Here is a 27,080-nt window from a genome sequence, read left to right as displayed (position 1 = left end):
AAAAGTATAAACTTTTTTTTTTATTTTTTTTTAGAAAATGACATTGTTTCGCTAGATAAAACCCTTATTCCTCGTCTGGGATCATGTAGAGCCCTTTGAAGCTGCATTGAAATGGAATGTTTCCTCAAAAACCTTAAAATTTGAATTCTGAAGTGAACTAATCCTTTAAATCGATATTATTACTGAATATTAAGTCTTTTAAACCCCAACTGACTTTGAGCTAGCCAAAAGTGACAGTCACAAGAAACCAAAAACGCCATCAGGTTACAGTAGTTGAAGGAAAAAGAAGAAAAAAACCTTGGTAAAAACCAGGCTCAGTTGGGGGCCAGTTTCCCTCTGGCCCAGCAAAGGTTTACAGAGCCTTTTATAATGTTAATGACTAACGTGAGAGTAATGCAGACAATCCATACTTTATAATTCATATAAGAGACAAATAAATAACTACACAATACACTGAGAAGTTGTAAAAAACAAAGTACAAACTTTATTATTCTGTTTTTACAAAGGCACAAGCCTCTTTTCCCCAGTTTAAAAAAAAAAATACAATAGCTTCTCAACAACCAAATGGACTGACTGTCCCACATAAAGAGAAACAACAAAAATAGAAACAAAAAAATAAAGAGATGACAGACAATAAAAGAGGGAGAAGATGAGAGACAGGACAAGTCTGGAGACTGCGGAGACGGCCAGAGGACATGTGGTGTGCCAGGACAAACGTTGAGGGTTAAACACAGCCGTGTGGTTCAAAAATCACAGCGAGAAGAGCTTCGGTCGAGGAGAACATCTCTTTGAAAATAAGAGTCACTCCTCGTTATACTACAGTAAGTGCTTCAGGTTCATAAAATCACCCCCGTTCCCCTCGACACACCCAACCTCCGATATGTCCTCAGGATTTCTTACAGTGATTTTTGTGAGTAGAAAATACACAAAAAATAGACACCCTGTGGCTTCGGTAGAGGAAATGTATAAACGCGGGAGGGCGAAAGAGACTTTTTCGCAAAGACCAAACCGTTATTACAGACTTGACGTAAAAAAGACGGCACAAGCAGGACACTAGTCTCTATGACCCAAGCAAACCATTATCCAAAAAGAAAGCGCGAGAAAAAAAAAAAAAAAAAATCTGCCAATATTAGATTATCCCATTCTTCTGGAAGCCCTGATTCCCAGCAGTCTTCACCGCAATATGACTGACAAGGTCCACAGAGCCAGCGTGCTGACAGCACCTGATAACTCCAGAAGGAAAAAACACATCTGTCCAGCAGCAAAAAGATTCCCTGTAATATTTCGTAAGGGAAAGGGGACATGCACACTTTAGAATGCAAAAAAAAACAAAACAAAAAACAAAACATCCACTATGGCCAAATCTTGCCGACATCAGCGCCGGCAATGCAATGCAAAACACAACGGTAGATTGAACTGGAATGTTTGGAAACATCAACTGCGAGAAGAGATGAACATGGGGCACCACGTCTTACCGCCGCCCTCTGGCCTCACTCTCTAGCGCCATCTTCAGGGCTAAAGTTTAAGGCAGGCCTCTGTGCCTCACCGTGCACACCGAAGCTGTGTTAAGGCAAGCCACTGGCCATTGTTTCGGCACAGGATACATCTCTCAATCCCACCAGGGGCATGAAGAGTTCACAGTATCGCATGGCTTATTCCAGGAGTGTCCAATTCTGCTCCTGGAGGGCTAGATTGGCTGCAACTTGTCCCATACCATACCTAGTTCAGGTGTGTTTGATTTGGGGCTGGAGCCAAACTTTGCAGGAAAATGGCCATCCAAAAGCAGGACTGGACATCCCTGGCTTATCTGGAGAGTTCAAGCAGGAGTAGCACCACCTTTCCATCCATGTGATTATCTGTGGCGTGTACGGACGCCAAGAAATACAGGGAAACTAAAACATTCAAGCGAGCAGAGTGAACCAGCGAGTGCATAGAGCTAGAGAGCAAGATTACGGGCTAGTCCACTCCTAAACATCACTTTACGCCGCAAAGAGCACGGACGACAAACAGACATGACAATAATTCTGGGAGAAGACCAAAGGGGCCATGAAGTTCCTTTCAAACGGGGGGGTGAGAACCAAAAGAGCTGCATAGGCTGAAATCGGGCCACGACAACCCTGGTAGTGCTATTTCCACACTTCCTCAAAAACAAAAACAAAAACAAGACTTTTGCGCTTATACTAGCGAGTGTGCTAAAAGCGACACAAATTTCCTCGCAGGTACGAGTACCTGGTGGTTAGCTTATTCCATTTGATATACAAACGACACTGAAAAAAATTCGGCCAGAATTTTGAAATTACGACTTCTAGGACAGGACCGGGGGGTGTTTGGACGCGACGGAGGGAGTGCTTCACCCTACACCAACGTGTGTACTGGGAACCCAGCCCAGTAAAGGTGAGCAACAATAAGTGCACAAAGTCCCCCCTCTTTGCGTAATTTAAAAAGTGCGCGCAATACAAGGCCCCTCTAAGCAGTGGCGGTCTTTGTCCCGCTATTGAGAACTTGAAAATGGGAAAACTAGACTAAACTTTGTCTACGCCAATAAAAAAAAAAAAAAAAAAAAAAAAAAAAGAGTAACATTTCCTCTAAAGTTTCGGAAGCCATGGTGTGAAACAGGTTTCTGAAGTCTCATTGGCTCACAGTGATGCTTCAAGCCTCCCCAGAACGGAAAGAGGAATATGACGCAGCCAGATGGGGGCGGGGCAAAGGGTTCGTTTTGAGAGATGAGACGTCTTGTAGCACGGCAATGGGATTCCTCCAATCAGAACACTCTACTGCCCTCTTATGGGCAGGATGTAGGAAGTGATATAGAAAAACAGGAAGTGATGAAGCAGAGGCCTGGAAGACCTGTGGCAGATTCCGACACAGATTTTGTGATTCCTCTCACAAAATTGCTTACCTGGGAGCGTGCGTTGGTGAAACTAAAGAGAACTCAACAGAGCATGAGTAAGAGCTGTATCATATGTTACCAGAGTGCTATGGAGTTATAGTGTACTGTGTGAGTATACATAAGCGTGCTCGTTCTGTTTTTGCGGCACATTTCCTGTAAACTTTTCTTTTTTTTTTTTTTTTTTCCGTTTTTGTTTAGTCCCCCCCCCCCCCCCCGAGAAACTTTCAAGTCATTGAGTCTGTGAGTCCCGTATGCAAGTGTGAAGAATACAGTGACAGGAAGAGAGGAGAGAGAAAGAAAGAGTATTTCTGTGGAGGCCCTTCCACAGACCCCCTCGCCCCTCTCTGTGCCCCCCGTTTACATGTGGGGGGGGATATGGGGATGGGGGTGACTGGGGCAGTTAACAGTCCTCAGATCCTTCGTTGTCAGAGGCGGTGTCAGAGTCTCCGGTGTCTGTGAGGACACGGCCCGGGGTGACGATGACCGCCCGGCGCTTTTCCTCCTCGGGCACGACCATCCTGTCCTGCGTGCCTTCGATGTGCTGGATAGCCTGTGGGAAAATAAGATGAAACTGTTAACGTGACATCCAAATTCTTTGATTTACTAGTTTTTTGGCCGTTTAGTTGCTTGTTCAGATCTAAAATGGTTCAGGATGGCCTACCAGTCGGTTCGTCCAACAACAGACTAGTTGAGGTGTGAAGCTGCATAGAATGTAATAGAGCACTGCAGGAATGACTTATTTTTTAAGGCCAAAACCCCAAAAACGAAGCACTGCCAATTCCATTGTCCCAAAGTCAATGAGTTTTTGGTTAAATACCTGAAATGAGGTCTGTGGCCCCTTGTGATTAAGTTTTACTTGTCTTAAACAACTAACAAGTGACTAAATGTGACTACAGAGTTTGTTGTGGGACATTAAACGTCCAACAAAATTCATAAAAGGTGTGTTCATTTGTAAATAAATATATAGGAATCAAAGTTTTGTTGATTACAGAGCTTATTTTCTGCAACAATCCAAAGGCCCTATTGGGTTTTTGTCAAGGGAATCAGGGTGATAAGTTGGCCAACAAATATACATCACTACAGTGATCTATTAAGGCTGATTTATACTTCTGTGTCGAGTGTATGGTGTAGCTACAGCACAGGCTGCGTGTAGCATGGTTAGCCTATGGCGTGGAAAATGTAACAACGCGCCAATTCTACACATGCCGCAAGCGCTGTGATTGGTCTACTAGAACCCCTCCCTCAGGTTAAAAAACTGGCATGGAGCAAGCAGAGAAGAGTGAGCGTTTTCAACTTCCATAGGAGTGAAAAAAAAAAAAAACGATCCGTTTCAGGGGACACGCGCCGTCAGACTGCAACAAAAGTAGTTGCCTATTTGCCGCCATCACTGCTAAAGCTTCTCTGACAATGTACATGACAAGCTGCTGCTTCTTCGGCTTTTGCCTTGATGGTCAACATGACCACGGACACTGCCTACTAGCGGTCTGCATGTTGACGCGGACAATGACGCAGAAGTATAATTGAAAAATGACGCATAGCCTGTGGTGTAGAGGCATCGGCGTAGGTTCAATGCAGAAGTATAAATCAGCCTTTAGGCCGCAGTAACCTGACAACTAGTGCCATTCCCACACTTTCTCAAAAAACAAGACCTTTACACTTATATTTACACTTAAGTGTACTAAAACATTGCCAATGTTATAGCAGCAGAAACCCCTCAGAGGATTTCCATGCTAACAAAATCACGACCATTTTGATTTTCTTGACCAAACATTGATGCACCTCTTGATGGAAATAACATCACAACATTTATTTTCATCAAGAGGTGCATCAGTTTTTGGTCAAGATCTTGTATTGACAATGCAAGAGGTGAGCACTTCCCAAAGACTTTCAATGAATTTAAGGTCTGGACTCAGAGGTGCCAATTCATGTGTGAAAATGATTCTTCATGCTCCCTCCCAACCATTCTTCACAATTTGAGCCTGATGAATCTTGACATTGTCATCCTGGAATATGGCCATGATGCGTCTTCCTATATGCAATAATGATCCAATCATAGACGCTTAAATATTCGCCTATTTAAATTCAAACAGCAACTTTGTTTTTGGCATGGCAGTATAATATTATATATATATATATATATATATATATATATATATATATATATATATATATATATATATATATATATATATATATATATATATATATATATATATATAATAGGACTTTTTCCTGGAGCTGGGTAGACATGTTTTTTACCTGCACAATGGTGTCCAAGTTCTGTCGTGATGTGGATGCTGTGTTGATCACGGAGGTGGGGCCCATGGTTACCACAGTGACATGATGGGGAGGGGGTGGCGGCGCAGGGGCGGGAACGATTACTGTGGCGTGATGAGTGGGTGCAGGCGGCGTGGCGGGAGAATACACCTGAGGAATAAAGCCAGATGGAGGGTTACAACAAATTACGAACAACTTTTCCATGAACGAAGTCAACATGAAATCAAAACTTGCACTTCATTTACTTTCTTATATTTTTTATGGTCTTATTGCGCACAATTCAGCAGTTCTCACTTAAAGGGAAAAAAAAATAGTTTAAAAATTTGGGGTCAGTAAGAGTTTATGTTTTTGAAATAAGCTCTAAGCTTATTTCAAATGAGCTCTTTATGTTTTTGAAAATTATGCTCACCATGGCTGCATTTGTTTTTATTACAATTTTTATTAAAATAATATGTATTAACATGTTTTAAAATGTAATTTATTCCTGTGATCAAAGCTGAATTTTCAGCATCATTACTCCAGTCTTCAGTGTCACATGATCCTTCAGAAATCATTCTAATATGCTGATTTGATGCTCAAGAAACATTTCTGATTATTATCAATGTTGAAAACAGTTGAGCTGCTTAATATTTTTGTGCAAATCTTCATACATATTTTAGGATTCTTTGCTGAATAGAAAGTTTAAAAGAACAGCATTTATTTGAAACAAATCTTTTATAATCTTATAAATGTCTTTACTGTCACTTTGATCATTTTAATGTGTCCTTGCTGAATAAAAGTACTATTTTCAGAATCTTACTGACTCAAAACTTTCATCAAAATGTGGTAACATTCACATCTGCTAAAACTTCTGTTCACATAAAAATAATACTAAAAAAAAAAAAATAATATTACATGATGGGTAAAATAAAGACCCTACATTATCATTTGAATATTGTGTCACTCAGAAATCTGTCACAATATAGAAGTTAAATGGCTTGCGAATGTCATTTGATGTTGTCTTTAACTCTTCTAATGCCCTCTAGTGGATCAACACATCAGATCAACACCTACAAAACTCAAGCTGACAAGGTGCATTGCAAAACTGAGGACCGATCTTTTATTTTGTACTTTAATGTTAGTGTTTCAATGATATGAGAGAGAAAGCGAGAGTGTCTGACCAGCGGGCTGCGAGCAGGGGTGCTGGTCTCTTTTCCCAGCTGTTCCTGCTGCTGCTGAAGGCGGAGCAGAGTTTGCGTCTGCACATGCTGTTCCTGGACCTGCTGTGCGATCACCTTGAGCTTCTCGGGGTACAAGTGGGCATCCAATGAACGGATCTAACAAACACACATAAAGAAACACACAGACCCTTGGTCAGCATGTATCCTGAAGATAAAGGAGAGCAGTGTTTCCTCTTAATGTTTTTTTTTTTTTTTTTGCCTGAGGAAGTTTCTCCCGCGAGTTTCATGGATAGCAGCAGAGATTGGGGTTTAATTTGCACTTCAAGTGTGATGTTCAGAAACGATTCAGGCTCTCAGGGGAGCCGTGCACCTTCTGTGAAATCTCATTAAATATGCAAAGACTAAAGCGAGCTAATTTTAGCAAGCAAACTGATGCAGCAAAAGGAAAGTTTGATGACGGATTTCACAGATGACAACTCTTCAGCAACGGGCCACGATGAATACAGATACGCGAGATTTAGTCGAGCAAACCTTTGAACGACAGATCAAACAGCACCCAATGAGCTCGACTGAAATTTGTCAAATAAATCTATTATGAATGAGAACGCTCTGTAATGGGAGATGGCACGTAGTCAAAATTAAGGTAAAATGTGTTTACAATAAATTTAGGACTTAGGAAATCCCTACAATTGTTTGGGATCGGTAATTAATAAATTCTGTTCTTTTAAACTTTCTATTCATCACAACTGTTTTCAACAGTGATAATAATAATAAATGTTTCTTGATCACCAAATCATCATTTTAGAATGATTTCTCAAGGATCATGTGACACTGAAGACTGTTATGAACTTTGATCACAGGAATAAATTACATTTTAATATATATTACAATAGAAATCAGTTATTTTGAACAGTAATAATATTTAATACTACTGTTTTTACTGTATTTTTAATTAAATAAATGCAGCCTTGGTGAGCAGAAGAGGACTTCTTTTAAAAACATAAAAGCAGCAAACATTGCCCAGTACTGATATGGCCACAAATATACCTGTTCTTCCAGCATCATGCGAACCGAGCGCTCTTTATCCAGCTGTTGTCGGAGTTCAATCATCTCTCTCCGGAGATCCTCCACCTTCTCCTCCTCCAGAATGTCTGGAGATCCGATCCCTTCATCCTTCTCCTCGGCACGCCTCCTCTTCGGAGATGAGCCGCTGAACTCCTTCTGATGGGAGGAAGAGGAACACATGAGACATGTGGGGACAGAGAGAGGAGTGAAGATACAGTGAAAAAGATGATACAAGCTCCCAAATGTCCTCATAACGGTTTCATGGGCTTCACCTGTATGTAGCGTTTGAGTTGGGTGTTTTGTTGCAGCAGCCGCGTCTTCTCCTGCTCCAGAGAAAAGATGTATTCGGCCGTCTGCTGCAAGATGGCAGCCTGAGGAAGAGAAAGAGATCACATTATATCCATGTACTGGCATAATGTGATGGATGCCAGAAGTACACTACCATTCAGTTGTTGTTTTTTCTTATAAGAAAGTATAGTTTTATCCATTAAATTGATCAAATGTGACAGTAAAGACATTTAATTCATTTACATAAGACATTGTAATTCTGAGACTGCATTTCACTGTTTTTATTCATTTTGAAGGATACTGAATGTTTTTGTTCAAGTGAGATGAGTAAACGCACGTTCACATTTAGTCTAGAACTACAATAACCATCATGTTCACACAGCGCACAACGCCTCAGCACTTTATTTCTCTCAACATGAGGACAAGAGAGCTGTCAGTCAATAAATGTGTAACTTCTGTTACTTATTTGAAAAAGTATGTTAGATATTTTGTTGTAAATTGAAAAAGTAATGTGTTACTTTACTACACTCAAAAAAATGAATTGTTGGATTTACTTAAAAAAAAAAAAAAAAAAAAGCAGTGTCAAGTGGTTCCACGAAGCTATATTAATTAATTTGTACAAATAATTTAGTTTTAGTTTTTAGTATGAATAAAAGAAATTCAAGTAAAGCTGACAAAATTTCTTTGTAAATACAAATCATTTGAATTTGTCACTTTTACATAATATTTTATATGAGCAATTTACTTAATGTTATGTTTATTACGTAAGGTGAACACATTTATTGACTTTATTTACCTTATTAACTATTTGCTCTACAAAACACACTAAAAAAAAATAACTTATTGAACAAACTCAACTGAATTGAGAGCAGGAATTGTATATGGGTGCTCACATCCTAAACACAGGTGCCACTCTTCTGCATAATGGTAACCACAAAATTCAAAAACATTACAGAAACTACTCTAAATGTCCAAAATAACTGAACATTAAACACTAACATAAACTAACAACATCTTTCACATAAAATGACACTTTAATCCCTAAATTTACTCTCCTAATGCAAAGCATGCTGGGAACTACAGATCCACTGCCCAGTTAGTTATGTCAACATTAATTTGTGTGTTTCATTCAGCAATGTTAAGTTGACTGAACAAACACTTAAGTAAAGCTGACAATACTCATTTTTAGTAGAAACAACTTTAACTAAATTAACTAAATTAAGTTAATGTAGTTACATGAGTTTAAGTAATGCGAACAAGGATGGTTTGAGTGAAACTAACAACAGTGAAAGTTTTTTTTTAATATATATATTTTTTGAGTGTAGTTACTTGAAATAGTAATCTGATTACGTAAGTCAAGTTACTTGTAATGCGATACCCCCAACACTGGTCGCAAGTTTCGTCATTACAAACACAATTCAAAGGAACTTGCGATCATAGTTGGGTAACGATGCTTTTGGAAAACGCACCCCTAAATGATTCGTTCACACATTGAACTGATCTGATTCAACTCACTGGAGGTGAAAATCATAAGAGAACGATGAAGATTCAAACAACTATCAGATGACTTCAGAAGTTTTGCAATATAGCACTGTATATTATATGGACTACTTTTGTAGATGCTTTTCAATGCTTGTTTAAAGCTTCAAACTCATTTGGGTTTAGAACAACATGAGTGTGAGTAAAAGTATTTTAATTTTCAAGTGAACATTCATTAAATTCAACACTTGATTTCCACTCTTACCACTCCACTCTTATGTCTCACTCACCTTGCTTAGCTTTTCCCCGTCACTATGCGGGATGAGTGTTTTCAGAGACTGGAAGCCAGCGTTGATGCTCTGCATGCGTCGGCGCTCATTACTATTGGCGATTTCCCGCCGAATACGTCGCTCCTGGTCCCGCGCCGTCTCTGGCGTGAGGGGAATGTTTGCTAAGCTGTGAAGAAGAAATGTTACACCACTTTAGTCTTCTTGAAATGAATGAAAATCTATAAATATTACATGAAAATGAAAAGGTATAAATATTGCATTTAACCTGTTAACTATCACCCAAATAAGGTTATATAAGGCCATGGTAATGTAGAGTCCAATTTCATTGGTTCACAGGATAAATTTTTAGTGTTTAAGCTTTCGAATGACACTTAATTTATGATGATTACTAAAATATGTGATAGGAAAAAAGGCAATAAAAAAAGCACACCAAGTATCCTGCTACCGGGACACTGACAGCTAGCAGGCTAATCTCTTAAAGGGTTAGTTCACCCAAAAATTTAATTTCTGTCATTAATTACACGCCCTTATGTCATTCTAAACCCCTAAGACTTTTGTTCATCTTCGTAACACAAGTTAAGATATTTTTGTTGAAATCTGAGAGTTTTCTGTCCCTCCATTGACAGTCTATACAACTACCACTTTCAAGGCCCAGAAAGGTAGTAAAGACATCATTATGTGTGTCATGAATGCATGTTGGAGATTAATATTTTGTAAATAAAGGGGTAAATTGTTTTTTTTGTGCAAACAAAGCACTCGTGTCACTTCATAAAATTTAGGTTACACCACTGGAGTCACATGGATTACTTTTATGATGTCTTTACTACCTTTTTGGGGCTTGAAAGTGGTAGTTGTGTAGCTGTCAATGGAAGAACATAAATCTCTCAGATTTCATTAAAAAAACCCTTCATTTGTGTTCAGATGATGAACAAAAGTCTTACGGGTTTGGAATGACATAAGGGCAAGTAATTAATGACAGAATTTTAATTTTTGGGTGAATTAACCCTTTAATTAATGATGTCAAAGCAGCATGTATGATAATTATGCACTTAAAGAAACTGCTGTTTGATTACTATATTGAAACAACATGTTACTTAAATAATACTGTAATTTACTTCAAAGAATAAGAATACTATGGTATTAAAATGTTTTTTTTTTTTTTTAATTTAATGGTACTTTTTGTGAAGGAAACTTTCGCAAAATGTTTTGTTTTGGACAAAGTGCCTTAAATGTAAACACCGTGATTCAATAAAAGTTGAATAAAGTTAAATGATTTCTTTAAAAAAAAATTACATTCTAACATATTGTATTATACATTTATATAAAAACTATGTGTTTTTTCCTTGCTTACATCCCTAAAGCAGGATGCAACATTAAGAGTATCATTAGAGTGCAAAGTAGTAAATATTGACTTTCAATAAAAGTTGAATAATGTTAAATGATTTCTTTAAATGATATTGTTTATGACAACTATTTTGCTTACATCCCTAAAACAGGACGCAACACTGAGAAAGAGAAACATCAGAGTGCGAAGTAGAAAATATTGACTTTCCTGAATGCTCATTCAATCCCATTGTCTCTAAATTCAAGCCCTTGGAAATCTCTGCCTCACACGATCACACGCGTGCTTTGGCCGAGGAAATCAAACCCTAATTGAACTTCCTCTCTGTCTGGGCATCTCACGGGGTATCTCTGGAAAGCCTCTCTTATCAGTAGCGCCTCAGCTGCGTGAGGACAAACACGGGGAACAATTGTGCAGGCGCACATGAGGGGAGAGAGAGGTTTCCCTGCTCGCTTTCCTTACGTCCAAGCGGCTCAAAACCCGACAAACAGATCCAATGCCAAAATCACAACAAGAACCAACAGTGGAACGAGAGATATGGTCAGATCAGTTATTTCCAGCTGTACACATAAATATGACCCAGCTTCTTTTATGCATGAAAATGAAACTGTCAAAAGAGTATTTTAATTTCAGTATGAGGCAAGAGACCGGTATAATTAAAGCTTTACATAAAATTTAAAGTAACATATAAAATCGTAAATATTTAATAAGCAATTTCGTATGTATAAACTATAAATTAACATAAAATAATACTTTAAAATAATAATTTCATCAAAATAATAATAGTAGTGATGTGACAGGATTCCTTAAATATTACTGAGCACTACTAATCTGTCACAACACTTTATGAATAAAACAATAATAATTTAATGCATCCCTCAGTTTAATTCCTATAAAACTATGAGAGAAAGAAGAATTGCCTTTGCTTGACAACTTAAACATGGTTTTAACCAAAAAGACAAAAGAAAATAGACAGTGTACTAGATATACAGCATCATTTCACCAAAACAAAAGGCAATGTAGGCTTCTACCTTGGTGTTTTTGAACTTGAACAACTGTAAAATTAGTGTATTATTTGTACCTTGGAAGCCTTCAATTGATATACATTGAAGAAACATGGAATTAACTGTAAAAAGATCTGCAAAGTGCCCACAACCATTCCTCTGAAGACTATACGCATCATTTGTATGCCAACTGACATCGGGAAAACTACAATTCCCAGAACGCCCTGCGCTAATCGGTTTACTGACCCCGCCCCCTTCTGAGAATGGATCGCAGATGCATTGACGGGGCCTTACTTCAACAGCATACACACCCCCTTATTAAAATAACACTAGTTATTAATTTACTAACCTCTAAATACATCATATCCCATTCACAGTTGGTCGAAACTAAAATATCAAGCGAGATAATGAACACACTCGCTGGCCTAAATAAAAAACATCGTGTTCACAGTTGATACGGTCCGCCATTACAACAATGCGCCTCTCGCGCTTCCTCCGTCCATGCGGCAGCACCGACGCAGTCCAAATATCATCTGATCTTCCTCACACCGCACGCACGCCGAGATTTCTCGCGCTTTGCGCCCATTTCAACCGCATATGTCGGAGATACTCGCATTCTGGAGACGTTTAATATTAGATTGCAGTGAGAAACGGACGACGCCAAACGCACGAGCCACAAGCATGGCCGCACTGCCCACAATAACTTAAGCCCCGAAAACACACGAACTTAAGCCCAAACACACTTTTAACCAACACACCTCTACATATGGCGACTGATTTAAAGGTGTAACAAAATATGCGCGGTTTCTAATATTAAACACGCGCGCGAGATCAGCAGCGTGGTGTGTGTGCAGGCAACCACGTGGTTTGTGTTTGTTAGACACAAAATGTATCGATTTCGCCGAGATATTTCATAGGTAACACTGACATGACAAGCCAAGGGGGTCCCATAGACCCCCGGGAGATGTATTAAATTTAGAAAATCGAGTCTCGCATGGGTTACGTCCTGTCTAAACCCACTAGATGGGCGCATGTACACAATAACACAGAAATCATGCACGCATGTTACTCTAGTAGTAGCGCTGCTGCTGTTGGCGCGCGATTAAAGAATCGTGCACATATGTGTGCGCATTGATTAAAATAGGGTCTCACGTACCTGCACAAGCCCCCTATGACTTCTTTTTCGGTTTTCCTGAAATGTTGCAAGGAGGGCACCTTCTGAGCTGGTACCATGAAATACTCCATGCTTCCCCTCTTCTCTCCAGCTCCGGCTCCTCGATTCTTCTTGTACTTTATTGATTTAAAAACAAAAGCGTCTCTTTCTCATGTAAGAAGCAGAGCTGCGCGTATCCTGCTGATTTCGGGCATGAGCGCGTGAGATGAGTGTTGAGTTGTAAGGTTACTCTACTCTTCCAGCTGATGGGGTTCCCTCGTAGTGTGTGTGTGGCTCTCGCTTGCTCTCTTTCCCTCCCTCCTTCTGCATGTGTGCGTGTGTGTGTGTTTGCAGCTGATCGGATGTCTTTCAAGGCGGGAAACAGCTGGTAGGAATCACACACAGCCCTGCACTACCAAAAAGCCTCCTTCCGCCGAACGGGAGGACTTGCATGTAAACAAAGGAGTATTGCAACAGCTTTTAAACCTCGACCATACTCTCCAGTAATCAGCTGGACTGCTTCATGCTTATTGCATGACAGAAAGCGTACTGTAATAGATGCATTTAAATGTATTTAAATATCTGCCTCGTGCGCAATATCTACCAAAATGCATTTTAAAGCGCCATATGTAATAAATTGCTCGCGTAAATATAGTGTTTTTATGATATATAGCCTATTGTATGTAAATACATGTTGTTTCATGAATCTATATGAATCAAAGCATCGTGTTAAGATTGTCGGTCAGTGTATGTATTTAATAAGCAATTAATGCATGAATATTAAAATATTAATCTACTTATCTTGCATTGCTCGTGTAAATAATTATTTTTTTTAGTAAACTAGCTTTTTTTTGTATTTTAAAGCACGATCCTAAAATATCAGAATGCTTATAATAAAAATATTGATCTAGATCTGTTAAATGATCCGTGCGTTATTATTTTTTGTTAATAAAGAAGGCTGTTTTAAAGCACGAATCGTACAATGTCAACGCATTATGGATATCTTAGATCTTAGAATATTTTATCTGAATCTGTCAAAAATTATAATAAAATTATATATATATATTAATATATACATATATATTAAAACGAATGTAAATGTAAACATGTTAAAAAAAATCAATGCACATTGCAAATCTTAATGAATTATAATATTGCTCTAGGTCTGTTATATCGCGAGCGCTCATGTAAATGGGTTCTTTTTCTTTGGCTGGGGGTGAAACATGCGGGATCAGCTGACATGCTGGCAGGGCTTTATAACAACACCAACCGACGGAGGAGGAGGAGGAGAGAGGAGAGAAGAGCGAGGGCTGACACTCAAACACCATTTTGGGTGCATGAAAGTTGTAGTTGTAGGAGGAGGAAGAGGAGTTACCTAATCGCATACTCGAAGCACAAATCACACACACAGACAAAATGGGAGCGGTCATGAAGAACCCGGAAATGTGTTTTACTGTGACTCAACTACATGCTGAGGGCGAAACGTGGACGAGCACGAACATGCGTGGACGAGACGGGGGAAATTACAGTTTAGGAATTTAATTTACTACGAGTTCTGCATAATATGCCCACTTTTTTACGTGTGTTTTATATAAAATACATAATTACATATTATTTTATACATAATATTGTAAAATAATATTTGTATTATAATACAAATATATAATTACATCTATAAAACACTGTATTTAAAATGCATATATATATATATATATATATATATATATATATACATACATATATATACATATATAATGATTTTTTTTTTTTTTTTTTAACAAATAGGCTACTGGTTGTAGCCTGACCATAAATTTCCCATTACAAGATTTGTTGTTTTTGTGGTCCAGCATATAACATTGAGTGTGTTTTTGGGAATAATTATGCATAAAATCTGCATATATTTTAGGTTTAGGAAACCCAATGATGTACACACACTGTAAAAGTGACTTTGAGGAACTTTATCTGACTTTTGTTGGTGTAGCCTAATGTAGTCAGATTGATTCAGACATGAAAACAAATTTCTTGACGTAATACCTAAATTATAAATTAAAACAAATTAATTTAGATATTGCCATATGAAACATATTATTATGTAGCCTATAGCTGACAAAACAATATTCGAATCCTTTGAAATCTATCAAGCATTTGAGAAAGACATGACTTATGAAAAAAAAAAAATACCAGAAATGTAAATAATATGTAATATTTTAAATAACAGATATCTGCTTATTTATTTAGCTTACTTGAAAAATATATATTTTTAAATAAATCAACATTTAATACACTGAAACTGCTGCAAATGGAGAGATTAATAATCATAGTTAATGATAATATTCATTGTATAATTAGTTATTTTGTTCAGGTTTTTATTACCCAAAACTCAAATAAGAGAAATTTATTCTGTATTTTTGCTTTCAGACTATTGCAAATCTCTCTCTGTCTGACTGCACAGAAGCGACGACATCATAAATATATAAACTAGACACCTCACACATGTACCGAGATCCACAAAACTGTTTTGTCCTTCAGCAGAGCTCATGTTGAGCAGTGCAGCTTTAGGCAGGTGCCATCTAGTGGTCACCTAGTTCAGCTCGAGAGATATTTTCAGAAGGAATTAACAAGGGTAGAATAAAGTAATCTAACTCATTCTGAAAATGAGAATCTGATGTTATGTTATTCTATGTAAGCCTAATATCATATTATTAGTAAAGTCCAACTTTAATGGGTATCTGAAGATGATAATACAGATTAGCAACAAAATGTATTTACAAAATGTATGCAAATATGGCAAATTCAAATGCTTGTCGTGATATAGCGTTCATGGCCTATACAAATAAAAGGCCCTTCAGTATCTGCAACAAAGACTTTCCGCTGAAATCCAACAAACACTTCAATTTACCTGCAGAAAGAAACTTCAGCTAGTGCAACACACACACACACAGGTTTGTTTTGCTATAGGCGTAATGGTTTATATAATGTACAAACGTATTTTCTATCGCCCTACACTACCCCTACCCCTAAACCTACCCATCACAGGAAACTGTGCACATTTTTACTTTCTCAAAAAAACTCATTCTGTATGATTTATAAGCCTTTTGAAAAATGGGGACATGGGGTAATGTCCTCATAAGTCACCCTCTCCTTGTAATACCTATGTCATACCCATGTCATTATACAAATTTGTGTCCTGATATGTCACAAAAACACGTGCACACACACACACACACACACACACACACACACACAGACAGAGTAAAAAGTGACTTTGAGGAACTTTATTTGAATGTCTAAAATGACTTTTGTTGTCCTAATGTACTCATATATACTCATATTAAATCAAATGTCTTAAATAATACCTAAATTAAAAATCAAAACCAATACATTTAGATATTATATGAAATAAATCCATATGCAGCTGACAAAAAAAAAAAAAAAATTCAATGTACTTTGCAAATATAAGTCATATTTTAGTATTTAGAATTTTATTTTTCATATTTTAGTGCTGTCAAATCGATTAATCGTGATTATATTATATATATATTATATATATGTGTATGTATGTATGTGTTTATGCACACATCCACACATATAGCCTATATATATTATAGTATACACATATATTATGTAAACACAAACTTTTGTTAGATGCGATTAATCGTGATTAATCGATTTGACAGCCAGTATGAATATCAGTATCATTATACAAAAAGAATATTATATTTATTAAAATGATTAATTCTATATTTTGTATATTTTTATTAGACTTTAGTATTATACATCATTTTACGTGTTGATTGCATAGTAAACATTTAGCAACATAACTCGTTATAAAATAATTATTGGTTATTTATTTTAATAATTAAATGATGTTATATCATATATAACACCAATAAAGAAACATATTACAAAGAGTGTTTTATTTTTAAATTTATATTATATTATATTATGCATAATCTGAAATAAATTAATCAAGAGTGTCCACTATGCTAGCCCAAAATGAATAGATCTAAGGAAAGGGTCTAAGGAGGTAATGTTTATTAAAGCTTCGGCGATAAAAAGCTTTATTACCATGCCAATAAAAATCTTGAGAGCGCTGAAGAGAGGGAGGGAGGGGGAGCTGCTGGAGGGGAGTTTGCTTGGACGGGAGCCCAGGACGGCCTCCTCCTCGGCGCTGGATGGGGCGGAGCAGCACACATGCGCTGAGCTGGCAGAGTCACAGTCAGTCAGGGCTGATCCCTCCGCCCGCTGCGCCCGAGGAGAGGAGAGGAGACACGGACAGGCTCGCGTCCGGGGTGCTGGAGACCCACCTCACCGCTCACTGTCTCCAAGGACAACATTAAGGCCCCAGGACTGAGGAAATCGCGAACCCGACACGGAGACACCATCCGGACACGAAGCTGAAAAGGGGACGTCTCCTCTCCATCGTCTTTGCGCACGACCACCCATTAAAAACCCCTCTGGACCAGCGCCGCCAGCAAGCGATGCACCTTGATGTCAAGACAACGATCACTACGATCCATTTTTATTTGTTTGTTTGTTTTCACTGCATAATTCTTGATCTGTCATTCCAGGGTCGATAAAAAAAAAACAGTACGGACACTGTTCTTGGTGTTGACACGCATGCATTTAACGGGTTTCTGCTTCATGGGAATATTCTCATGGCCTGAAACTGACATAAACTATCGATCTGTCGCATTCACTCTGGATTGATTGACGCCTTTTCTTCCTCGCAAGTCTTCTCGAACACTGTCATGTGTGTCCAGACAACAGTCTGATGCTTTCAGACAGCAGTAGTAGATTATTCAACCACTGGTGACAGTGTCTTACAGGTCCTTCTGCAAAATCTGCTGGGCCTTCCTTAAAAACTGAGTCATTACTTTGCTATCCAAAGGAATTGGAGCACACATTCCCCCAGGAAAGTTTAAGGTGGAGACCAGTGCCGGGCCAAAATATATCCAGGAGGTTTTACACAAGGTAAGTCAGTCTAATGAACTCAACCTTGCATCATTGATCTCCAGTGCATTGCCGTGCCAATATAAGCATGCATATTTAGTTTTGTCCACTGAGCACGGTCAGTTAGGGTAGCATAAAGACCATGACCTATTTTCCAAGAGTGTGTTCTCGGCTTATGCCACAGTCAGGAGTCTGTAGTGCCTCCGAAGAATGAGAAACGGGGCTTCCACTAATGCTCTTCAATAGCAGACCGCCTGTCTGGAAGCACGTTGTAAATCTAGCATCATGTGATGAGTTTGTTGTCATTTGGAGTGCTAATAAAACACTTCTTTTGGGGAAGGAAATAAAGAACGTATTGCATCCAAATATGATGCATTCTGGCAAAGTTGCTGTTATTGTCCATAGTGGTTTAGGCCTGGACATAAAGCAGCCATCATCCAATTAGGCAATTCCAGTGTCCCTGCGCTTAATTGTGAGCACATTGAGATGTGGTTTGGAATGGAGCCCGTCCTCATTGGCTGCTACACATGGGGCCATTGATAAAGAAGATGCCTGCCAGGACATAGTTAACCAACTGAGAGGGGGGCATCTCACACCGGGGGGGACCAAAAACGCTCTTGAAAAAAGGTTGTGCAGCACTGTAAACCCGAATAAGTTGGCAAAACTCAAAAATTTTAAGTTAAGAAATTCAAAATTTAAGTAAGCAGAACTGGCAGATTTTCATTTTGTACTCATACAGTTTATTTGTTCTTAACTTTTGATACATTTAACTTAAAATGATCATGTAACCCTAATGTAAACATTTGTATTAGCGTAAAATTTGCCAGCTATAACAAGCTAATTCAGAAAAAGCTAACTTGCTAATTTGCTAACATGTTAACAATAGCATGATATAGCACTTGCTAAATGAGTGCAGAAATGTAAAGATTTAACATACTTGCTCTCAAAGCAAGCCGCATACACCACTTGATACCATGATGGGAACTCTCCAAAAACCCACATTAACAGAAACTCTTCTAAATTAGCATAACAAAACATTAATCACTACTAAATCCTCCACTTAACACTAATCTTGCACAAAAAAACATTATATAACACTTAATTTTAGCATTTACTCTCCCTTTCGAGTGCCATGGGCAAAGCATGCTGGGAAATAGAAAGCCCAGCCCAGTTTCAGTTAAACTTAAGTTCGTCTAAATTAAAAGAAATAAGTTCATAAAACTCAAAACAATGAAACAGTTCGGTTTACTTAAAATATATCAGTTCTGTCAACTTGAAAAGAAAAGAAAGTGCCAAATACTCATAAAAGTTAATTTGTTTAATTTAAGTTTGTCCTACTCAAACTAATTAAGTATTTTAAAGCGTTAGTGTTACAGTATGGGGGCGGATTGATTAAATTTGGTTTACCTGGATGCATTTGAGATTAATGATTGCCTTTATTGAAACCCAAGCCTGCGTCATTTGTGCAATGGTTTGCATGACATTTGACCTCTTCGTGTTTTGTTTTATAACCTGCTTTTTTTTTGTTTAGAATTACATGAAATCTCTGTTCATGTCCTTGATAAATGCATTGAGATGTGACCCAAACTTGCCAGATGTCATTCCTTGGTGAAATCCAGGCAGATACTGTCATGCGTGTGTGTGAGCACAGCTTTCTGCCTTATGCTGCTGTTCAAACATCTCATATTATTGCCGTCGAGTCCTCACTTCACCGTATGCTCTCCTACAGCTGTGCGTGCTGGCATTGACTTGTGTTTTCACGGTGCAAACCGACAGCGCTGTGATAGGACTGTCTGTTTCATGATGTGCTCAAAAAACACTGCAAATGCTTCTGGCTCACATATGAAGCGAAGCTCCATAAGCTGAAGCAGAGCTGAACGTTGCAGAAATCTGAGATCTTGGCACACCGAGGCTTTGGCGTACTTTTGTGAGGGGTCTGGCCTGTGAATATACCGCTTGTTCCTCTCGATGCTCAGAATGGTTTGCCAAATATGACCCACCCTGAAGCGCTTCTGTGAATTCATGCCCATTACGCTCTCTAATGCTCAGTGACTAAAGAGGGGCCCCGGTCTGCTCTTTACTCAAACGTGGGGGCCAAACGGAAAGAATACGCTGAGGCTTAGGACACGTTCTTATGCGTGCATGCTGCGAGGCCTAAACACAACATTTGACAAAAGACCAAAAGAAGCGCTTGGCTTTAGCTAGCGTTTGAAGATGTTTGGGCGAGTTTTACCCATGAATCAATGGAGCGCTAGCACCATGATCAAACGCTGGGTCTATAAAGCTTCATAAAGGACAAAAAAACTCTAAAAATCTATGCACTATATTCAGAATCCTATATGACAGCATTGTGTGAGAAACAGACCAATATTTAATGGGTTAGTTCACCCATTCTGTCATTTACTCATCCTTATGTTGTTCCAAACCCCTATGGCTTTCTTTCTTTCTTCTGTGGAACATAAAAGTAGTACAGAAGAGGATTAGGGCCAAGTAATAATAAAAAAATAAAACCATCTTGAGATTAAAGTCATTATAATGCAAGATTAAACGCGTTAAATTTCGAGAAAAAAAGTCGAAATAAAATGTATAGAATAAAATCATTACATTTCGAGAATAAAGTCATGTTTTGAGAAAAAAACTCACTAAATTTTGATAAAAAAGTTAAAATAAAATGTTGAGAATCTATGATCAGTATACAATAAATATGACACTGATTGAAATTTAACGAGTTTTTCTCTCAACACGACTTCATTCTCAAAATGTAATGAGTTTTTTCTCAACATTTTATTTGGACTTTTTTCTCGAAATTTAACAGGTTTTTTCTCGAAATACGACTTTATTCTCAAAATTGAATCAGTTTATTCTCAACATTTTTTTTTAGACTTTTTTCTTAAAATATAACAAGCTTTTTCTCGAAACACGACTTTATTCTCAAAATGTAATGATTTTATTCTTGACATTGTATTTCAACTTTTTTTCTCGAAATTCAACGAGTTTAATCTTGCATTATAATGACTTTAATCTTGAGATGCTTTATTTTTTTTATTATTACTTGGCCTTAATCCTCTTCCGTAAAGTGGATATTTTGAAAATTGTTGCAGCCTTTTTTGTCCAAATGAAGTCCAATGTTGTTTGGACTCCAGATATCGTCTTTTGTGTTCCACAAAACAGTCTTTTGAAACAACATGATGAGTTTTTATTTTTAGGAAGCTATCCCATTTCATTTCAAACACAGAAAGTCAAAACGTGTCATGCCAGGTTTGGAGTCAATGACAAGACATGTGAGAACCAATGATCAATCACTGATGCACACACTCTTAAAAAATAAAGGTTTTTATTGGCATTGATGGTTCCATGAAGAACCTTTAACATCCATAGAACCTTTCTAATGTACAAAAGGTTCTTTATAGTGGAAAAAGGTTCTTCAGACTATTAAATGTTCTTTACTCTAAGAAAAAAATGATTCTTTTTAGAACTGTTCACTGAAAGGTTCTTTGGGGAACCCAAAATTATTCTTCTATGGCATCAAAAATCCCAGTTTGGAACCTTTACATTTGAGCATCAATCAGATTCAAGAGCTAAAACGGAAGATTTGATCTGTTCCTCACACAAAGCCATTGTAAGTCTTAAAATATAGCACACAAGCATTTTTCTTTTGGACTTTGACAGTCACAGTCTGTGACTGGACATTCAGCATAACATCTGAAAGAAATTCAGATTTGGCAAGATGAGTAAATAATGACAAAATTTAATTTTGAGTGAACGGTTACTTTTTATTTGAGCCATTTTCTCTTTGTAATTGCTAGTCTGCACACCAAAAGTGCATTCTTGGGTGTCTCTGTTGGTTGTTAAATATCTAGTAGCACCAAGTAATTTGCTTTATGGTATTTTTGAAGCCACAATTAAACAACCCTTAAGGTATTTAGAGGCTGCAACCCATACAGAGCATTCAGCCTGAACAACGACACCCGTGATCCTCCACGTGGGCTAGATTTACAACCTCAGAGTTCTGCAATGGAATTGAGAGTATTAAGAGTATGAGATGGTCTCAGTGATGGGAATTTCAGATGGTCTTCTGCATTACTTCAGGACAGAGACAGCTGACATCCACTTGGAATAAATGTTTAGCATTTGCTAAAAGGTGGGAGGAGGGTCTGGGGAGGTCAGCTCGGCTGGGAATTTAACAAAGTCCTGGAACGTGGAATTCCTCACTGAAATGATCAGAGATTCTGGAAACTTTTCTGTTCTCAGTTCTCAGTTACAGTTCTCTGGAAAACAGTAAAGAATACTTTGCAGAAATAGTAGCAGAAAGCAGTGCTTGTAAAATTAATTTTGTTTAAAATTAGTTTGAAAACCCCTGGTCTAATGAACTCTTTTCAAATTTCCGGAGTTCTCAGAAGTAGTGTTATCAAAAGTACCGACTTTGATACCGAAGTCGATACTGAAATTTTAAAAATGTGACACTTTGAGCGCTGTTGAGTGGATTCATAAACACCTCTGATTGGCCATTGTGTTCACGCTCTCATCAGATATGTCTGTGATTGGCTTCAATGATCAACGCTTCAAAAACATGTTGTAAATAGTCATCAATGACGCTCTTCACTGAGTGCTTATACAGATACACACGGGAGCGTTTGAAAACAAGTGTCTTTTGCTGATAGATGCCTGCTTTCAAACGCTCCCTCTCCTGCTTTCAAAATCGCTTTCAAACACTTCTGTGTGCTTTCAAAGGCTCCTGTGCGTTGATCGTTGTAGTCAATCACAAACATATCTGTTGAGCCCATGAACACAATGGCCAATCAGAGGTGTTTATGAATCCGGTATCGAAGTCAGTACTATTGACAACACTACTCAGTAGTGGAAGTTGTCATAGTTGAGTAAATTTTTATAGTGCTAAACGCAAACAACAAATATATATATATATTTTTTGCGTTCCCATTTGACTCAATAGCAACAACAACAAAAAAATCCACGATAGCGATTCTATGATTTTCCAAAAGAGGAAAAAAAAGAGACCGATTATGTTTGTCAGAAGACAGAAAGATGTCAAATTTGTATTAGAAACACTGATGCAGCTGCGTTAACGAGTTTTCTGTAATGTAATGCTAAAGTAAGAAAACACAGTGTTATAAATGTTCTTTCCTTTTTTTAAACAATGAAACTGAAAAAACTTTTCTAGATTTGCGATGTTAATAACTGGAAATACGTCATCAGAGTCTGTGAAAAGGGTCTATAAACCTGGCATTGTATATTGTAGGCTCTTTGACGAATTGCTTTTGTTCGTCTTTTGTAAGTCGCTTCGGATAAAAGCGTCTGCTAAATGCATAAATGTAAATTTAAATGCTTATTGTAGTTCTGGAAAACCTAATTTTAAATGCTTGGAAACACCAAATCAGCTTTAAAGGCAATTGTGAAAAGAGATGCAGAAAAGAGCTGTGCAAACAAACTCGGGTCCGGTGCAGAGAGACCCTGAGTCACACGGGCTCGGTGAGACCAGTGAAACCACCCTCTCTCGCTGGGCTTGGACCATGCATTTTTCTGCAGTTAAACTGCAACCACTAATCACAGCGTGGCCTCGCCGTTTCCTCTTGGAACGTTTCGCTCACGTCCTCCCTGCTGTGCAGAGCCTGGTCCCGCCCCAGCCCGAGGACCCCTCGCTCTCTCTCTCTCTCCCCCCTCTGCACCTTCACGGGACACCCGAGGATGGTCCGCGCCATCCGTCCCTGCGTCTCTGAGCCGCCAGAGGCCTGGACTCTGGTGCACACCCCTCCAATATAAACACAGACTGCGTCCACACCGCTCACTTCTTTCCACTTTCTGTTTTCTTTTATGCCTTTCAGCCACTTACTTTCCCCTTACGACCACTGCAAGAAAATGAGAGGAAGTTTGACAGAAAACCTAACAGAACAGGAAAAGAAACCCAAAAGAAGTCCTTAGGTCAAAGGTTATGACTAGATAATAAAGAAAAATTAGATAACAAGTTTCTTATTCAATAGTGCATCCCATGATGCAACAGTCGGCCGTCAGGCAATGTCGGGCCGTTTTTGTTTTTTCGGTGTGTTCTGTACTATTGGCTCTAGTCGGACGCTGTTGGGTTTTTTTGGGTCGAGAAAGTGATCAGCGTAATTGATATTCAAAATGGTAAGCAAGCGCTGCTGTTTACGGTTTGTATATCTGCAGTTCTAGTTTCGGTTTCCCTTTTTGAATAATGAAAATTATTCAAAGACTATTGTATGGAAGCTTGTTTCCGCCATGAAATAAAAAATAAAAAAGGGTAACTGCGACTTTTTATCTCACAATTCTGACTTTTTTTTCTCGCAATTGCGAGTTTATATCTTTTTTTTATTGCATGATATAAAGTCAGAATTGCGAGATATAAAGTCAGAATTGCGAGTTATAAAGTCAGAATTGTGTGTTATAAAGTCAGAATTGCGTGATATAGTCAGAATTGCGAGTTATAAAGTCAGAATTGTGTGTTATAAAGTCAGAATTGCGTGATATAGTCAGAATTGCGAGTTATAAAGTCAGAATTGCGAGTTATAAAGTCAGAATTGTGTGTTATAAAGTCAGAATTGCGCGATAGTCAGAATTGCGAGTTATAAAGTCAGAATTGTGTGATATAAAGTCAGAATTGCGAGATATAAAGTCAGAATTGTATGATATAAAGTCAGAATTGCGAGTTAAAAAAGTCAGAAGTGTGAGATATAAACTCACAGTTCAGAGAAAAAAGTCAGAATTGCATGATATAAAGTCAGAATTGTGTGTTATAAAGTCAGAATTGCAAGTTATAAAGTCAGAATTGCGTGATATAGTCAGAACTGCGAGATATAAAGTCAGAATTGCGAGTTATAAAGTCAGAATTGCAAGTTATAAAGTCAGAATTGCAAGTTATAAAGTCAGAATTGTGTGTTATAAAGTCAGAACTGCGAGTTATAAAGTCAGAATTGCGAGATATAAACTCACAATTTGGAGGAAAAGTCAGAATTGCGAGATATAAACTTACAATTCGGAGAAAAAAGTTGCGTGATATAAAGTGATATAAAGTTAGAATTGTGTGAAATAAAGTCAGAATTGCTAGTTATAAAGTCAGAATTGCGAGATATAAACAATTAGGAGAAAAAAGTCAGAATTGCGTGATATAAAGTCAGAATTACAAGATATAAACTCACAATTAGGAGAAAAAAGTCAGAATTGCGAGATATAAACTCACAATTAGGACAAAAAAGTTAGAATTGTGTGATATAAAGTCAAAATTGCGAGATATAAACACAATTAGGAGAAAAAAGTCAGAATTGCATGATATAAAGTCAGAATTGCGAGTTATAAAGTCAGAATTACGAGATATAAACTCACAATTAGGAGAAAAAAGTCAGAATTGCGAGTTATAAAGTCAGCGTTGTGAGTTTATATCATGCAATTCTGACTTTATAACTCGCAATTGTTTGTCTTGCAATTCTGAGAAAAAAAGTCAGAATTATGAGATATAAAGTCAGAATTGCATGATAAAAACTCGAAAAAAGGCCAGAATTACAACTTCCGCAATACACAATTCTGACTTTGTATCACTGTGATTGGCTACAATGATAAACGCTTCAAAAACATGTTGTAAATAAACATCTTTGACGCTCTTCACCGAGCGCTTACGCAGATACACACGATCATTGTAGCCAATCACAGACATATCTATTGAGTGTGTGAACACAATGACCAATCAGAGGTGTTTAAGAATCTGCTCAACAGCACTCAAAATGCTAGGGGGAAATGCTGGTATTGTCACATTTTTTAAATTTCAGTAGCGACTTGGTATCGAAGTCAGTACTTTTGACAACACTACTAGTAAAGAATGAAATTGTGTGTACAAATTTGCCTGGTATAGTGTATATTGGCATCAGCTATTGAATAACTCACATTGATCGGATCGACCACTAGTAAAGCTCAAGAATCGTGTGAACGATTCAAGCCTTTGCTGCATGACTCTGAATCGAGGAGCCACATCACCACAGTTGTGTTCCAACTGTAAGCTGTTAGCAATAAGCAAAGCGCTGGATTGTAACGGGCCAAGGGCTTCAGCAGTTAAACTGGAGGCACAGCTGGTTATTATTATTATTTACTTGCAAAGCCAACAGCCTGGATCTTCCAGTACAGCCACAATAACGCAACTGGAACACAATAAGCAGAAAAGACTGCAGTAAGCATGCTGTATGAAAAGAGAACAAGGGCAGGGAGGGAGTTAAAGCATTTCAGAAAGAGAAACAAGGCTCTCTCAAGTCTGGGCCTGGGCTTGGCTCCGTGTCCGGGCAAATCCATTCCCGTCAATGTGTGTGAGACTGTCCGAGACTGCCGCCTTCTTTCCATGATCTCCTGTTACCCACAGTTCCTCTGGAGTTGTACATCACAAAAAGAACGATGAAGCGAATGTTCATGCATTCTGCCTCATTATAAAGTGATCAGAGGATACAACTCTTTTCCAGTTATCCTGTCCCATTGCTCTCTTATGTCTCTGTTAACTTTGGCACACGTTTGAGGCTGTTGAATGGGAATCTTTGGTACTTTCTGTAAATTCTACAGTGAATCGTAACTCTTTGTTAGAGTCTACTTTACCATGAAACAAAGGAGTATTTACTTCTTTAGCTTTTGGTTAAAAAGTACATGAGTTTAAGAACTGTAAAAGCTTCAGTGCATTTAATGCAACTTTGTTTGTGTTCTGCAACACAACTTGTGAGATAAAGACACATTATCGATTACTTAGAGCTTGGCAGTACATATTGTGTCCAGCCTAGGAAAATTGTCATCTTCACCCTTTATTCAAATATTGTGTAGCTGTTGTTTGGAGTCAATTGTTGTATTTGTTATAATGCCATGAAACAGGCTTTATAATGTTATGCCTATATCAGGCATAACATTATGACCACTGACAGGGGAAGTGAATAACACTGATTATCTCTTCATCACGGCACCAGTTAGTGGGTGGGATATACTAGGCAGCAAGTGAACATTTTGTCCTCAAATTTGATGTGTTAGAAACAGGAAAAATGGGCAAGCGTAAGGATTTGAGCGAGTTTGACAAGGGCCAAATTGACGACTAGACGACTGGGTCGTCTCCAAAACTGCAGCTCTTGTGGGGTGTTCCCGGTCTGCAGTGGTCAGTATCTATCAAAAGTGGTTCAAGGAAGGAACAG

General features: G+C 38.0%; 2 protein-coding genes across 6 annotated transcripts in view; one reads left to right on the top strand and one right to left on the bottom strand.

Annotated features, from left to right (window-relative positions):
* Positions 1-461: 461 nt before the first annotated feature.
* On the bottom strand, positions 462-13,372 carry tfap4 (transcription factor AP-4 (activating enhancer binding protein 4)). 5 transcript variants are annotated; one of them, XM_051887951.1, is made up of 7 exons: positions 12,952-13,371; positions 9,450-9,615; positions 7,665-7,763; positions 7,375-7,545; positions 6,328-6,483; positions 5,150-5,317; positions 462-3,440 (listed from the first exon to the last, which is right to left on the bottom strand). In XM_051887951.1, the coding sequence occupies exons 1-7, from the start codon at positions 13,038-13,040 to the stop codon at positions 3,291-3,293; spliced, it is 999 nt and encodes a 332-aa protein (XP_051743911.1). In that variant the 5' UTR covers positions 13,041-13,371; the 3' UTR covers positions 462-3,290. The 5 variants fall into 5 exon arrangements, with proteins under 5 accessions (XP_051743911.1, XP_051743910.1, XP_051743915.1 ...); XM_051887950.1 differs by having other exon boundaries at positions 7,375-7,548; positions 12,952-13,366; XM_051887955.1 differs by lacking the exon at positions 12,952-13,371 and adding an exon at positions 12,145-12,681 and having other exon boundaries at positions 7,375-7,548.
* A 3,687-nt stretch (positions 13,373-17,059) lies between these two features.
* The window catches only part of glis2b (GLIS family zinc finger 2b), a 47,957-nt gene continuing 37,936 nt past the window's right edge, over positions 17,060-27,080 (top strand). Inside the window, exon 1 of the mRNA XM_051889643.1 lies at positions 17,060-17,922. The gene's annotated coding sequence lies outside the window, so the exon portion shown is untranslated. The remainder of the gene's footprint in view (positions 17,923-27,080) is intronic.

Source organism: Ctenopharyngodon idella, chromosome 3 (genome assembly GCF_019924925.1).
Source record: "Ctenopharyngodon idella isolate HZGC_01 chromosome 3, HZGC01, whole genome shotgun sequence".
In the NCBI taxonomy this organism is placed as follows: domain Eukaryota; kingdom Metazoa; phylum Chordata; class Actinopteri; order Cypriniformes; family Xenocyprididae; genus Ctenopharyngodon; species Ctenopharyngodon idella.
Note: the sequence above shows the minus strand (reverse complement) of the source record. Positions and strands in the feature narration are given on the sequence as shown.

Coding starts and splice junctions, on each gene's coding strand:
- tfap4 (XM_051887950.1), bottom strand. CDS start 13,040: ATGGAGTATTTCATGGTACCAGCTCAGAAGGTGCCCTCCTTGCAACAT. Junction 7,549..7,664: donor AACTCAAACGCTACATACAG/GTGAAGCCCATG, acceptor TCCTCCCATCAG/AAGGAGTTCAGCGGCTCATC. Junction 6,484..7,374: donor GCATGATGCTGGAAGAACAG/GTATATTTGTGG, acceptor TGTGTTTGTTAG/ATCCGTTCATTGGATGCCCA.